Source organism: Oncorhynchus masou, chromosome 25 (genome assembly GCF_036934945.1).
Source record: "Oncorhynchus masou masou isolate Uvic2021 chromosome 25, UVic_Omas_1.1, whole genome shotgun sequence".
Lineage (NCBI taxonomy): Eukaryota > Metazoa > Chordata > Actinopteri > Salmoniformes > Salmonidae > Oncorhynchus > Oncorhynchus masou.
Genome location: NC_088236.1, coordinates 37,505,292 through 37,520,812, shown reverse-complemented (window position 1 = coordinate 37,520,812; position 15,521 = coordinate 37,505,292). Strand labels below are relative to the sequence as shown.

The window sequence follows — 15,521 nt, the reverse complement described above, 5'->3', positions numbered from 1 at the left end:
TTAACGGAACACTATTTGTACACAATACTGTTAAAAATAGACAATTCACAACTAACGTTATGGTACACAATCACTGCTTTTACTTATAAGGTAGCTGTAGCTGATCTGAAATGTATGGCATCTTTGGTATTGACTTTATACCTGCTTCAAGTACTCATATCCCAGGGAATGGAAAGAATGGGTTTAATTAATAATCAGTGAGGCAGCAATGGTAATTACTATGGCGATTGGTTTCCTGCTAGGCACACCCTGTAGTTACAGCCATAGGGATAGCATACAGCGCTTTGATGTGCATGCAGCACATGGTGATCCAATAGCTGTCAGAGACTGACACCATGGATCAATCGCTCACTGTAGCATGGCACTGATAACAGGGCCAGACTGCTCGTGTAAAGGCTCTCATCCACCACAGCCCTTCAGTTATGGTTATCATGTCAGGCTGCTCTGCCCCAATTTCAATCAGCCCTGCCTCCAATCCTTCCTCCCCATGCAGCCCTATCCACAAGTAGTGGCAGCGAATATGGAAGGAGAGCAGAATGATGCCCTGTGTGTTCAGTGATGGTGACAGGTCCATGTAGAGGCTGTGACAAGCTGTCAATAGCCCTAACCTTTCCCTAACACACTGTATTGACAGACAGACAGCTTGCTGCCTTTGTCTTTACAGCTCTCTCTCACACACACGGCTTTGTGTGACGGTTACTCTGAAACATGACCAGTTCCAGGAATTGGTCATATTACATTGCCCCTGGTTGGTTCCTCGTACGTCCACTGAGCAAGAACAAAAGGTTGGAACACTGAGATTGACTTCCAAGTGGGTGGAGTAGGGCTTCCAGAGAATTGGTTTACTGCAATTAGTTATCAAAGCTGATGTAAGCCCCAATAGAAGGGCCAAATAAATGTCAGAGTCAATAGGTACAGCAAGCCAGGACACTCCCTGGTGATGCGAGCAACTCCCTGAGGACTCTCTCCAGCGTAACAGCATCCTCATCATTACCCCTCCTCCACTCTCTCCTCGTCCCCTTCATCTTTTCCCTCATGGTCCCTCACTGAAAGCCTACGGTAGTTACCTCATGCTCCTCTACCACCCATAGTTCCACTCCTATTGCCTCACTGATATTCTAGCTCCAATACGCAAGCTCCTCTCTCAGTGCAAGCGCTTCTACTTTTGTGGCCCTCTTCTTATTTTGCAAATATACTGCCTTTCTATGGTAAAGTTTACCATAGCATCCTGTAATGTTGCCCTGAATAACTATTCCAGACAATATTTGTTTTACCGCTGCAAATAAAATAAAATGTTATTGTCACATGCGCCAAATACAACAGTGAAATACTTACTTACAAGCCCTTAACCAACAATGCTATAAGAAATTAAGAAAAAAAAGTGATAATAGAAGTAACAAATAATTAAACTGCAGCAGTAAAATAACAATAACAAGGCTATATACAGGGGGTACAGGTACAGAGTCAATGTGCAGGGGCACGTTAGTCGAGAAAATATGAACATGTAGGTAGAGTTAAAGTGACTATGCATAGATAATAAACAGAGAGTAGCAGCGGCGTAAAAGAGGAGTCTGGGTAGCCCTTTGATTAGCTGTTCAGGGGTCTTATGGCTTAGGGGTAGAAGCTGTTAAGAAGCCTTTGGGACCTAGACGTGGCGCTCCGGTACCACTTGAAATGCAGTAGCAGAGGGGACAGTCTATGACTAGGGTGGCTGGAGTCTTTGACAATTTTTAGGGCCTTCCACTGACACCGCCTGTGGTATAGAGGTCCAGAAAGGCAGGAAGCTTGGCCCCAGTGATGGGCAGGGCCATATGCGGTCGGAGGACGAGCAGTTGCCATACCAGGCAGTGATGCAACCAGTCAGGATGCTCTCGATGGTGAAATGTAAAACATTTTGATGTGATATGGACAACAAGGAACTTGAAGCTTTCAACCTGCGCCACTGCAGTCCCGCCGATGAGAATGGAGGTGTGCTCTGTCATCTTTTTCCTGTAGTCCACAATCATCTCCTTTGTCTTGATCACGTTGAGGGAGAGGTTGTTGTCCTGGCACCACACTGCCAGGTCTCAGCCTACAGGGAGGAGGTCAATCTCATTGTTGTTGTGTCATCGATAAACTTGATGATGGTGTAGGCGTCGTGCCTTGAAATGCAGTCATGAGTGAACAGGGAGTACAGGAGGGGACCGAACACGCACCCTTGAGGGGCCTCTGTGTTGAGGATCAGCGTGGCGGATGTATTGTTACCTACCCTTACCACCTGGGGGTGGCCCGTCAGGAAGTCCAGGATCCAGTTGCAGAGGGAGGTCTTTAGTCCCAGGGTCCTTAGATTAGTGATGAGCTTTGAGGGCACTATTGTGTTGAATGCTGAGCTGTAGTCAATAAATAGCATTCTCACATACAGTTGATGTCGGAAGTGTACATACACCTTAGCCAAATACATTTAAACTCAGTTTTTCACAATTCCTGAAATGTAATCCTAGTAAAAAAATTCCTGTCTAAGGTCAGTTAGGATCACCACTTTATTTTAAGAATGTGACATGTCATAATAATAGTAGAGAGAAGGATTTATTTCAGCTTCTTTTTCTTTCATCACATTCCCAGTGGGTCTGAAGTTTCAATTAGTATTTGGCAGCATTTCCTTTAAATTGTTTAACTTGGGTCAAATGTTTCGGGTAGCCTTCAACAAGCTTCCCACATAAGTTGGGTGAATTTTGGCCCATTTCTCCTGACAGAGCTGGTGTAACTGAGTCAATTTTGTAGGCCTCCTTGCCTGCACACGCTTTTTCAGTTCTGCCCACAAATTTTCTATAGGATTGTTGTCAGGGCTTTGTGATGGCCACTCCAATACCTTGACTTTGTTGTCCTTAAGCCATTTTGCCACAACATTGGAAGTATGCTTGGGGTCATTGTTCATTTGGTAGACCCATTTGCGACCAAGTTTTAACTTCCTGACTGAAGTCTTGAGATGTTGCTTCAATATATCCTCATAATTATAATTCCTCATGATGCCATCTATTTTGTGAAGTGCACCAGTCCCTCCTACAGTAAAGCACCCCCACAACATGATGCTGCCACCCCCATGCTTCACAGTTGGGATGGTGTTTTTCAGCTTGCAAACCTCCCCCTTTTTCCTCCAAACATTACGATGGTCATTATGGCCAAACAGTTGTATTTTTGTGTCATCAGACCAGAGGACATTTCTCCAAAAAAGTAGGATCTTTGTCCCCATGTGCAGTTGCAAACCGTAGTCTGGCTTTTTAATGGCAGTTTTGGAGCAGTGGCTTCTTCCTTGCTGAGCGGCCTTTCAAGTTATGTGAATATAGGTCTCGATTTACTGTGGATATAGATACTTTTGTACCTGTTTCCTCCAGCATCTTCACAAGGTCCTTTGCTGTCGTTCTGGGAATGACTTGCACTTTTCGCACCAAAGTACGTGAGCGTTATGAAGGCTGCATGGTCCCTTGGTGTTTATACTTGCGTACTATTGTTTGTACAGATGAACGTGATACCTTCAGGCATTTGGAAATTAATCCCAAGGATGAACCAGACTTGTGGAGGTCTCCTATTTCTGATTTATTTTGATTTTCCCATGATGTCAAGCAAAGAGGCCCTGGGTTTGAAGGTAGGCCTTGAAATACATCCACAGGTACACCTCCAATTGACTCAAATGATGTCAATTAGCCTATCAGAAGCTTCTAAAGGCATGATATTATTTTCTGGAATTTTCCAAGCTGTTTAAAGGCACAGTCAACTTAGTGTATGTAAACTCACATCAGCTATGGAGAGCGTGATCACACAGTCATGCGGAACAGCTGATGTGCTCATGCATGTTTCAGTGTTACTTGCCTCGAAGCAAGCATTGAGGTAATTTAGCTCATCTGGTAGGCTCGTGTCACTGGGCAACTCTCGGCTGTGTTTCTCTTTGTAGTCTGTAATAGTTTGCAAGCCCTGCCACATCCGACGAGCATCGGAGCTGGTGTAGTACGATTCAATCTTAGTCCTGTATTGACGCTTTGCCTGTCTGATGGTTCGTCTGAGGGCATAACAGGATTTCTTATAAACTTCCGGGTTAGAGTCCCACTCCTTGTAATCGGCAGCTCTACCCTTTAGCTCAGTGTGGATGTTGCCTGTAATCCATGGCTTCGGGTTTGGGTATGCAAGTACAGTCACTGTGGGGACGACGTCATCGATGCACTTATTGATGAAGCCAGTGAATGAGCGTTTTCCTGTTTGCTTATGGCCATATACAGCTCATTGAGTGCAGTCTTAGTGCCAGCATCGGTTTGTGGTGGTATATAGGACAGCTACCAAAAATAAAGATGAAAACTCTCTTGGTGAATTGTGTGTTCTACAGCTTATGATAAGATACTCTACCTCAGGCGAGCAAAACCTTGAGACTCCCTTAGATTTTGTGCACCAACTGTTTACAAATATACATAGACCGTCACCCCTTGTCTTACCAGAGGCCGCTGTTCTATCCTGCCTAAAAAGCTTCAAACCCGCCAGCTGTATGTTATTCATGTTGTCGTTCAGCCACGACTCAGTGAAACATAAGATATTACAGTTTTTAATGTCCCGTTGGTAGGATATACATGATCGTAGTTTGTCTATTTTATTATCGTTTGATTGTTCGTTGGCTAATAGGACCGATGGTAAAGGTAGATTACCCTCTTGGCGACAGATCCCTACAAGGCACCCAAACCTTCGTCCACGATACCTCCGTCTCTTTCTCCTGCGAATAACGGGGATGAGGGCCTTATTGGGCGTCTGAATGAAATCCTTCCCGTCCGTCTCGTTGATGAAAAAGTATTCCTCCAGTATGAGGTGAGTATTTGCTGTCCTGACATCTAGAAGCTCTTTTTGGTCATACGACACGGTGGCAGAAACATTATGTACAAAATAAGTTACAAATAACGTGAAAAAACATGCACAATTGGTTAAGGGATTGTAAACCGGCAGCCATTTCCTTCGGCGCCATTCTCATGCATATATACAGTTATGTCTAAAAGAAGAGGATGATCGATCTCAGGAATTTCAGCCATTCCCAGTGTCTCCAGTGCATCACGATTCATCATGATCATACAAAATGTTAAATGAAACACACAACACACACACCACACACATTAACATTGTGCTTTCTCATTAATCTACTCAGGATCAGGTCTGTCATTTTAAAGCAGTGTGAACATTTAGCATGAGCCATTAGCTCAGTACTCACCCTGTTAGCACCACCACAAAGTCCATTACATTCCAGCCATTCCGGAGATAGGAGCCTTTGTGAAACGCAAAGCCAAGGGCGATGATCTTAATGCCAGCTTCAAAACAAAATATTCCAATAAAATAGGGCTCTGTGTCGTCCTGTTAAGACAAGAGAGGCTGAGAATGTAAGTGACCATTGATATCCATCATCATTAGTTTATAATGTGATTTTTGGGCTGAATGTGAGTTAAAAAGCAATGTAATGGGTTAATATCACGATGGAGTGAGTCGCGTCAATATTTCAGACAGAGCCTTGGTCTATCTGGGGGAGCAGATCAATTAGTGGGTGCAGCTGTGAGGCACTTTGCCTGAAGGGAGTGACATTTAATTCTTAAAACAACCAGCGTGCCCCAACCAGCTAAGTCTATATGATTGGGTGGAGGAGCTCACAGCATTGACCCTTTTAATGGCAAGACTTAACAACAGAATTCAATAGGGAGCCTAAAGTGTCTGTAAGCAGGGGGATCAAAGTCACCTCTGTGTGATACTGGTTAGCTGACTGAGGACAACGGGTGAGAAACCCCAGCTGCTTGCATGGGTAACCCCCCCCCCCAAAAAAAAAAAAACTGCTGATGGGGTTGTGTCATTCAAATCTGTAATACTAGTACTGTACAGTGCCTTGCAAAAGTATTCACCCCCTTTGGCATTTTTCCTATTTTGATGCATTACGACCTGTAATTTAAATGGATTCTTACTTGGATTTCATGTAATGGACAAAGTCAAAATAGCACAAATTGGTGAAGTGAAATTTAAAAAATAACTTGTTTCAAAAAATACAAAAAATAAATAAAAACTGAAAAGTGGTGCGTGCATATGTATTCACCCCCTTTGCTATGAAGCCCCTAAATAAGATCTGGTGCAACCAATTACCTTCAGAAGTCACATAATTAGTTAAATAAAGTCCACCTGTGTGCAATCTAAGTGTCACATGATCTGTCACATGATCTCAGTAGATATCTTCTTAGGGCTCCTTTTTTCTCAATTTCCACCTGACCGATGTGCCCAAAGTAAACTTGCTCATGCCCTGAAGCCAGGATATGCATATAATTGGTACCATTTGAAAGAAAACACTTTGGAGTTTGTAGAAATGTTAAAATAATGTAGGAGACTATAACACAATAGATATGGTAGGAGAAAATCCATAGGAAAACCAACCAGAATCTTTTTTTTGAGAGACCAAGCTCTTACGATGGAAAGTATAGGGGCATTCTGAATTCCAGCTACCAGGATGCAATTCCTATGGCTTCCACATGGTGTCAGCATTCTATGTGCAAGGTTTCAGGCTTGTAACTTCCAAAACAAATAAGAAATATGAGTTTTAGTACAGGGACACAGTCTTGGGAATTCGTGTTTGGGCGCACAATGAAGACAAAACGCACCTGCTAAAGTTTCCTATTGAACATACTTCTTTCCGTAAGAAATATTATAATTTGATTACATTTTAGGGTATCTGAGGAGTAAATAGAAATGTATTTTGACTTGTTGAAAGAAAGTTTAGCGGTAGATTTTCGAATTCCTTTTTCTGCATGTTGAACGAGTGGATTACTAAAATCGATGGCGCCAACTAAACAGACTGTACATCGTACAGTAGACTTCTATTAACAAGAATTTAAGCTTTCAACTGATATAAGACACTTGTATGTACCTAAATGTTTAATAACCATCATATTTAGGACTATTTATTTGAATTGCACGCCCTCCAGTTTCACCAGAAGTTGTCCTGCTAGTGGGATGCCTAGCCCGAACAGGATATACACCTGTTCTGAAAGGTCCCAGAGTCTGCAACACCACTAAGCAAGGGGCACCGCCAAGAAAGCAGCACCATAAAGACCAAGGACCTCTCCAAACAGATCAGGGACAAAGTTGTGGAGAAGTACAGATCAGGGTTGGGTTATAAAAAATATCAGAAACTTTGAGAATATAGTACCACAACAAACCTGCCAAGAGAGGGTGGCCCACCAAAACTCACGGACCAGGCATTAATCAAAGAGGCAACACAAAGACCAAAGATAACCCTGAAGGAGCTGCAAAGCTCCACAGCGGAGATTGGAGTATCTGTCCATAGGACCACTTTAAGCCGTACACTCCACAGAGTTGGGCTTTATGGTAGAGAAGCCATTGCTTAAAGTGAAAATTAACAAACACATTTGGTGTTCGCCAAAAGGCATGTAAGAGACTCCCCAAACATATGGAAGAAGGTACTCTGGTTAGATGAGACTAAAATTCAGCTTTTGGCCATCAAGGAAAACGCTATGTCTGGTGCAAACCCAACACTTTTCATCACCCCAAGAACACCATCCCCACAGTGAAGCATGGTGGTGGCAGCATCATGTTGTGGGTTTGTTTTTCATTGGCAGGGACTGGGAAACTGGTCAGAATGTAAGGAATTATGGATGGTGCTGAATACAGGGAAATTCTTGAGAGAAACCTTTTTCAGTCTTCAAGAGATTTGAGATTGGGATGGAGGTTCACATTCAGCAGCACAATGACCCTAGGTATACTGCTAAAGCAACACTTGAGTGGTTTAAGGGGAAACATTTAAAAGTCTTGGAATGGCCTAGTCCAAGCCCAGACCTCAATCAAATTTAGAATCTGTGGAATGACTTAAAGATTGCTGTACATCAGCGGAACCCATCCAACTTGAAGGAGCTTGAGCAGTTTTGCCTTGAATAATGGGCAAAAATCCCAGTGACTAGATGTTACAAGCTTATAGAGAAATACCCCAAGAGACTTGCAGCTGCAATTGCTGCAAAAGGTGGCTCTACAAAGTATTACCTTTTGGGGGGGGGGGGGGTGAGTAGTTATGCACACTCAAGTTTTCAGTTTTTTTGTCTTATTTCTTGTTTGTTTTACACACCAAAAAATATTTTGCATCTTCAAAGTGGTAGGCATGTTGTGTAAATTAAATGATACAAACCCCGCAAAAATCTATTTTAATTCCAGGTTGTAAGGCCATAAAATAGGAAAAATGGGGGGTGAATACTTTCACCAGCCACTGTATATATGTTATTCCTGTATGTGAGAATATAATGACTGACACCTATTTTTCACTTGGAGAGAAGAGTGTAGTTAACCAATGATCAAATATGATATAATATTGGTATGGCACATATGACCCATGCAATGGTCACTTACCAAGCGCTCTGACATGGGGGTCTTGTCGCCGGCTGGTAGATGCTGCTCCAAGGCAAGGACGATGCAGTTGGCTATAATGGTGGCCAGGATCAGGTATTCAAATGGAGTGAGACCGTTAAGAAAAATACTGTGTAATGTTAGGCATACAGTACCTAAGATCTGAAATACATTCTAACAGAAGAAGAAGATGAGGAGGAGGAAGAGGAAGAAACAGAAGAATGGGACCTAGAGGAAGTAAAATTACCATATTAAAAAGCTCCTCAGCAGTAGGTAGGTTAACCTAAATTATACAAGAGCTGAAGCCTAATGGCAAAGCACACATGCAGTAAGAAATTACACTTTTAGAAAAAAGGATTCCAAAAAGGCGAACTATTTTTGGTTTCAGGTAGAACTATTTTGGGTTCCATGTAGAACCCTCTGTGGAAAGGGTTCTACATGAAATCCAAAAGGGTTCTACCTGGAACCAAAAGGTGTTCTTTAAAGGGTTATCCTGTGGGAACAGCTAATGAACCCTTTTTGGTTTCAAGATAGCACCTTTTTTTCCAAAATGTCATTTTTCTGTTTAACTGGATCTCAACACTAAACATGACTGAGGGAACTGAGTGATTTATCCGTTGAACTCGATCTCAACACTAAACATGACTGAGGGAACTGAGTGATTTATCAGTTGCTGACTTACATGATGTCTCAGTTGCTGCTGTCCATGTCATCGCATGGTTGTTTATGGAGGCTATCTCCTCTGGAGACTGTGGTGCACAGAGGACTAGGGTCTTACCTCGGGCAATGGGCTACAGTACATCAACAGATAAAAACACATAATTCACTGGCTTAGGGCAGCTCAGGACTTTCTTGCTACAATGGCTCCCATGAACCTAGAATCTAACTCAAGGGAGAAAAATACTGTGAAAGGGGCTTGGAAATGCACAGGTAAGCTAAAGGTTGAGAAGTCTTTACACAGCACCAGAGTTAAGTAATGAATGCGATTACACAAATGAATGTAAATGAATTGCAATACCTCACAGGTTCATTAACCCAATCTCACGAAATATGCTTCAGGGTTGACTGTTTCTCTAGGAGGCCTAAGCACATCACAAATAGGTTGGTGGCAATCAGTGGAATGGTATCGAATACATGAAACACATGGTTTCCAGGTGTTAGATGCCATTCCATTTGCCCCCTTCCTACCATTATTATGAGCCGTCCTCCCGTTAGCAGCCTCCACTGATGTACAGGTTTCACAAGCTGCAGAGGATATCCCTCATTTGGTAAATTATACAAAATATATCATATCAACAGGTGGATCCTTTTTTTCAATATACTTCTACCTACCATTTTATGGACATAAATGACAATAATGATACATTTTGCCTTAAAAGAAACAAATTGGTTTTGTAAACTAGGCTAAATGCACAACTCATTTCCATTTATTCTCATGGCTTATTGTTTTGATGGGACACGCACGCAGAATAGATTGTATCTGTTTATTAGACAGCCTTCCCGCTAGCTTGCCATTTAGGCCTACTGTTGAGCAGCATTTGCACATGGGTAGATTCAGCACCTTGGAGAGCGCTTGTGCCGAAACGTTGCTAGGAGAGACTTGGTCTGAGAAACAAACGGATCGATACAGCAGTTATTTGATATGTAGCCTAACAGTGGCATAGTCCCCTGAGCAGACTATCACACAAGCTTGTTTACTTAGCCCATATACCGGAATCAAATACATTAGGCAAGTAGAAAGTAAAATAAGTATAGGCCTCACCTATAATTTATGGTGCTTTACAAAACCAATCAAATTATCCTGCTGACAAGATTTTCACTGCACTGCCATTTGGGTTGAAAAATAGAAAAAAAAATACACCTCCAGCCTTCATGTTAATTGTTCTGTAGCCACCAATCAGATTTATGCCACAGATCAGAAACACCAATCTGACAGGTTCTTGGTAGGCAACTTAGCTGCATGTAGGCCTACCAGAGAGAGGATGCCAAAAGCTGGAGAAAACAGGAATCTTGCCAAAAAACGAAACAATATCACCTACAATAACCTATTGGAGTGGGTCTGAGAGTGGATATGGCTATACAGGCCTACTGAGAGTGGTTATACTGTATTACAAAGTCCAGTCAACAACTGGTAGTCCTCCATGCCATATCTTCTCATTGGCTACAGTAAATTAATTTAGATAATCATGCCCTGTAGTCTGGAACCTTGACCCCTGTGCTTAATAACGTCAAGCCATTAAAACCCAAGTAGGCCTATAATGTTATAATAAAATAATGTAATGGTACGAGAAATAGGCTAGGTTGTTTAAAGCAACAAAGGATATGGCCATTCTGTAATCTTTTTGGCATATTTCCGTATGATACAATCCTCACTAAAGATGAAGAGAGACCGGTTGACAGTAAGACAGCTCTGCTTGACAGGGATGGGGTTGTAAATGGCCATTGTCCTGGCTCTTTGGGCCATTGATTGTTTGTACACCCTAGGGCCGCTTGGGGGGCCTGCTGGCCGACCTGCCCCCCTTGGTGGGCCCGCTTGACAGACCCCTCCACGCCGGTTGGATAGTTCCTCTTCGAATCGAGCCATTCTACAATCGCACAGATCTTACTGAAAAAATCAAAACTTAGACTATAGAAAAAATAGAGAAAAAGCATCACAACACACAGTTGTTCCAGCCACGAGTTCCTTTCGGTGTGTGTATTGGTCAAGAGAATATTCAACAAATATTCAAAAATAAAATGATTGTATTTTTCTTCAGATATTCTGTTGGCTGGTCCCCGCCTTGTTACTTCCCATACTTTCAATTGTCAATATTTTCAAATGATATGAAACATGAAGGAGAAAGTTTATATTTCCATGTCAAATATTTGTCCATGGGTCTTCCTCTGGCTGAATGGCCACATATACATAGCTTATAGCCTATCCCTTTTCACTGGGCTAAGCTTTAAAAACAGCCAGTTTACCATGTACAAATGTCGAGCAATAACAATTCGCATCATTCGCATAACGCATGCCATAAGGCGGGCTATGACTGCATAGCTCACTTAGAATTAAGCTCCAAATAAAACAGATGCATGTATCTGGTTTATCCTCCTCGATTGGTTTGCCATTGCGCGTTTAAGTTTTTCTTTTGTATTACCTTACCCCACGTTCCTTATGAAAACGAGGTGCCTCACATGATCCGTTCCAATAATCTTCCTATTAATTCGGGCACGGTGTAACGAGAAAACACAAGGTTGGCACCTCTGCTTCCGCTAAATCGCTCTCAGGCAATGTATAATGTAACCACTTTCTCCAGCCACTGCTCCTTATGAATCGGCACACGTGACTAAAAAGACGCCAGGCTCCACCTGTATCGTCTCTGTATCCATAGCACCAGGGAGAAAGAGGGAAGCAGCTTCTCTCTCGGTTTTTTTACCCCCCCCTGGGCAGAATAATCACCGAAGTTGCTTGATAAATCGCATCAAATAATACAAATGTAGAACTCACGAAGGACAACAAAAATGTATCATTATTCATTTTTTTTTCATTCAATAGCATCCGCAATCTCCTGAGATGTGGTTCTGGCAATCCTCCCTCCCTTTCAAGTATTGCTGCGTTTTGGGTTATCATGACCGGCTGGGGTAGCCTAGGCTACAGCAGAATATGACTGATGTTTATTCTTTGGTAAACGCTAAAGAATGAGCTGAAATCTGCCTTGTATAATGTTATTTTTCAATATGCAAAAATGAACAGCTGCTTATTGTCTTGCGTGGTGCTACACAGCTGCATGGGTGGGGTGAGGGTTGCATCAAATTCAATACTAGCCTATAGCCTACCTGTATCTCTATCATCGTCGCTGATGTCAAAACTGTTCAACAGCTAGAAGAACATGTACTACATATTATTCATGGTTAAAATAGAGAATTGGGCATGTTAAATAACATAACACAAAACTAGACAGTATCCTAGGCTACTGTAGGCCATCATTAATTGGCATTTGCTACCCCTAGCTTTCTTGTAAACTGGAATACACATCAACAAATATGAGAAATAAATCATGTTTGAAAATGTACTTTATTACCTTACTGTGCACTTAATAAAAAGGAGACATGGAAAAGGTGAGCATTTGTTACAGTCTAGGGCTACCCTTAGCATTTGATTCCTGTCCGCAAATCTACTAAAAATACATTTTATATCAGTCTACGTTTCAAAAATGAGTCATAGCGGTGGTCAGGGGAGAGTGAGAGACCCCCACGGTCGCTGAGGGAGGACAGAGGTGGCATGGGGTAGTTATGATTGTGTTTTGGCAAAATGGGAACTTGACTGTTGGGCTGGGGATGGGCTGGCCACCCTCTCTAAGCTCTGAGCTCCCTGGGCTATGGCGGCTGACGAGTGTCTACACGTTGGGGAACAGCACTGGCAGCTGTAATACTTGCTCTGGACCTTCCAGAAGTGATCGCCATACAAACCTGAGTGAGAGAACACAGGGTAGACATCAAAGCACGTGTTCATGTACTGGAGCCTTTTTCTTTAGCTTTTTGATTGTTTATATAGCACAACATTAATACCACATAGAAAAGACACCTTCTATTCAATGATTGTCTTATATGTTTTGTGCCTCACCCAATCTGATCACCTGACTGAATGGGCTTGCTGGAGAAGAAAGCAATGCGCAGAAACCGCAGGTCCCGTTGCACGGTGAACACTCGGAACTGCTAGCAGATTAGGTTCACACAGGTGGTTTATAAACCGGCCAATGTTGCCAAAGAGTCGTGCATCAATACAGTGCACATCACCCACCTGCACAACAGTAGATGAAGCAATAAATACAATTATTATACATTTTATATGACAAGACGCCTTTCATGGTACTCAAAGACATCGTACATTAAAAGTAGGCCTGCATAAAGCAAGTGCAGTACGTAAGATTGTAGAAATCTATTGCATCAAAGTAAAATGCCATGCCTCCAATCACTCACTCAATGAATCCAATTAGTAAAGGCTGATATGTTGAGCCCTCCTGTGAGGAGGTAGCATAGACAGTCATGAAATTGTCAATTTTTCAATATGCTTTAGTATACCAAATAGCCATCAAGCAAACTAAAAGCTGAAGTAGCAGATGCCGTGCTGTAAGAGGAACAGGTATCAAAAGAACGTTGTCTCTGACATTGGCATTGTGTGCTCTTCAGCACCGCCCGTTGGTATACAAAAGTATAAAAAATGATGCCACATTAACAATATTACATTCGGAATACACCATTGACCAATAACAATGTGAGATTCTCCCAGGTGTCATTTAAAATTACCTCATTGTCCAGGGTGAAAAGGAACGAGTCATTTTCCCTGCCATCTGCCTCTGCATCAGTAATGATTTCACCCACATACAGTGGGGCAAAAAAGTATTTAGTCAGCCACCAATTGTGCATGTTCACCCACTTAATTTTCATCATAGGTACACTTCAACTATGACAGACAAAATGAGAAGAAAAAAATCCAGAAAATCACATTGTATGATTTTTAATGAATTTATTTGCAAATTATGGTGGAAAATAAGTATTTGGTCAATAACAAAAGTTTATCTCAATACTTTGTTATATACCCTTTGTTGGCAATGACAGAGGTCAAACGTTTTCACACACTGTTGCTGGCATTTTGGCCCATTCCTCCATGCAGATCTCCTCTAGAGCAGTGATGTTTTGGGGCTGTTGCTTGGCAAAACGGACTTTCAACTCCCTCCAAAGATTTTCTAAGGGGTTGAGATCTGGAAACTGCTAGGCCACTCCAGGACCTTCAAATGCTTCTTAAGAAGACACTCCTTCGTTGCCCGGGCGGTGTGTTTGGGATCATTGTCATGCTGAAAGACCCAGCCACGTTTCATCTTCAATGCCCTTGCTGATGGAAGGAGGTTTTCACTCAAAATCTCACGAAATATGGCCCCATTCATTCTTTCCTTTACACGGATCAGTCGTCCTGGTCCCTTTGCAGAAAAACAGCCCCAAAGCATGATGTTTCCACCCCATGCTTCATAGTAGGTATGGTGTTCTTTGGATGCAACTCAGCATTCTTTGTCCTCCAAACACGACGAGTTGAGTTTTTACCAAAAAGTTATATTTTGGTTTCACCTGACCATATGACATTCTCCCAAATCTTCTTCTGGATCATCCAAATGCTCTCTAGAAAACTTCAGATGGGCCTGGACATGTACTGGCTTAAGCAGGGGGACACGTCTGGCACTGCAGGATTTGAGTCCCTGGCGGCGTAGTGTGTTACTGATGGTAAGCTTTGTTACTTTGGTCCCAGCTCTCTGCAGGTCATTCACTAGGTCCCCCCATGTGGTTCTGGGATTTTTGCTCACCGTTCTTGTGATCATTTTGAGGAGTAGATCTTGCGTGGAGCCCCAGATTGAGGGAGATTATCAGTGGTCTTGTATGTCTTCCATTTCCTAATAATTGCTCCCACAGTTGATTTCTTCAAACCAAGCTGCTTACCTATTGCAGATGCAGTCTTCCCAGCCTGGTGCAGGCCTACAATTTTGTTTCTGGTGTTCTTTGACAGCTCTTTGGTCTTGGCCACAGTGGAGTTTGGAGTGTGACTGTTTGAGGTTGTGGACAGGTGACTTTTATATTGATAACAAGTTCAAACAGGTGCCATTAATACAAGTAACTAGTGGAGGACAGATGAGCCTCTTAAAGAAGAAGTTACAGGTCTGTGAGAGCCAGAAATCTTGCTTGTTTGTAGGTGACCAAATACTTATTTTCCACCATAATTTGCAAATCATTTCATAAAAAATCCTACAATGTGATTTTCTGGATTTCTTTTCTCATTTTGTCTGTCATAGATGAAGTGTACCTATGATGAAAATTACAGGCCTCTCTCATCTTTTTAAGGGGGAGAACTTGCACAATTGGTGGCTGACTAAATACTTTTTTGCCCCACTGTACCTGCACAATAAAGAGAGCCTGCTGTGTATACTCTGCGTAATCACATCATTAAAATGAAGTGAAGAACTGAAAATGACAAATCCTGTTTTAACATCTGTTCATGACATCACAATTGGCCTCATGTCATTTGTGTACCAAGACATTATCATAGTTATGGTTGGGCAGTTTTCCAAACACTCAATAAAATATCTTCCATAGAATTCAGGGCC

General features: G+C 42.2%; 1 protein-coding gene across 1 annotated transcript in view; it reads right to left on the bottom strand.

The window, feature by feature from the left end:
- Window positions 1-11,673, bottom strand: part of LOC135514266 (voltage-dependent N-type calcium channel subunit alpha-1B-like) — a 141,951-nt gene extending 130,278 nt beyond the window's left edge. Inside the window, exons 1-3 of the mRNA XM_064937624.1 lie at window positions 10,716-11,673; window positions 8,395-8,500; window positions 5,219-5,358 (exon numbers count right to left, since the gene is read on the bottom strand). Coding sequence (XP_064793696.1) covers window positions 5,219-5,358; window positions 8,395-8,500; window positions 10,716-10,975 — 506 coding nt within the window. The 5' untranslated portion in view covers window positions 10,976-11,673. The remainder of the gene's footprint in view (window positions 1-5,218; window positions 5,359-8,394; window positions 8,501-10,715) is intronic.
- Between the last annotated feature and the right edge of the window lie 3,848 nt (window positions 11,674-15,521).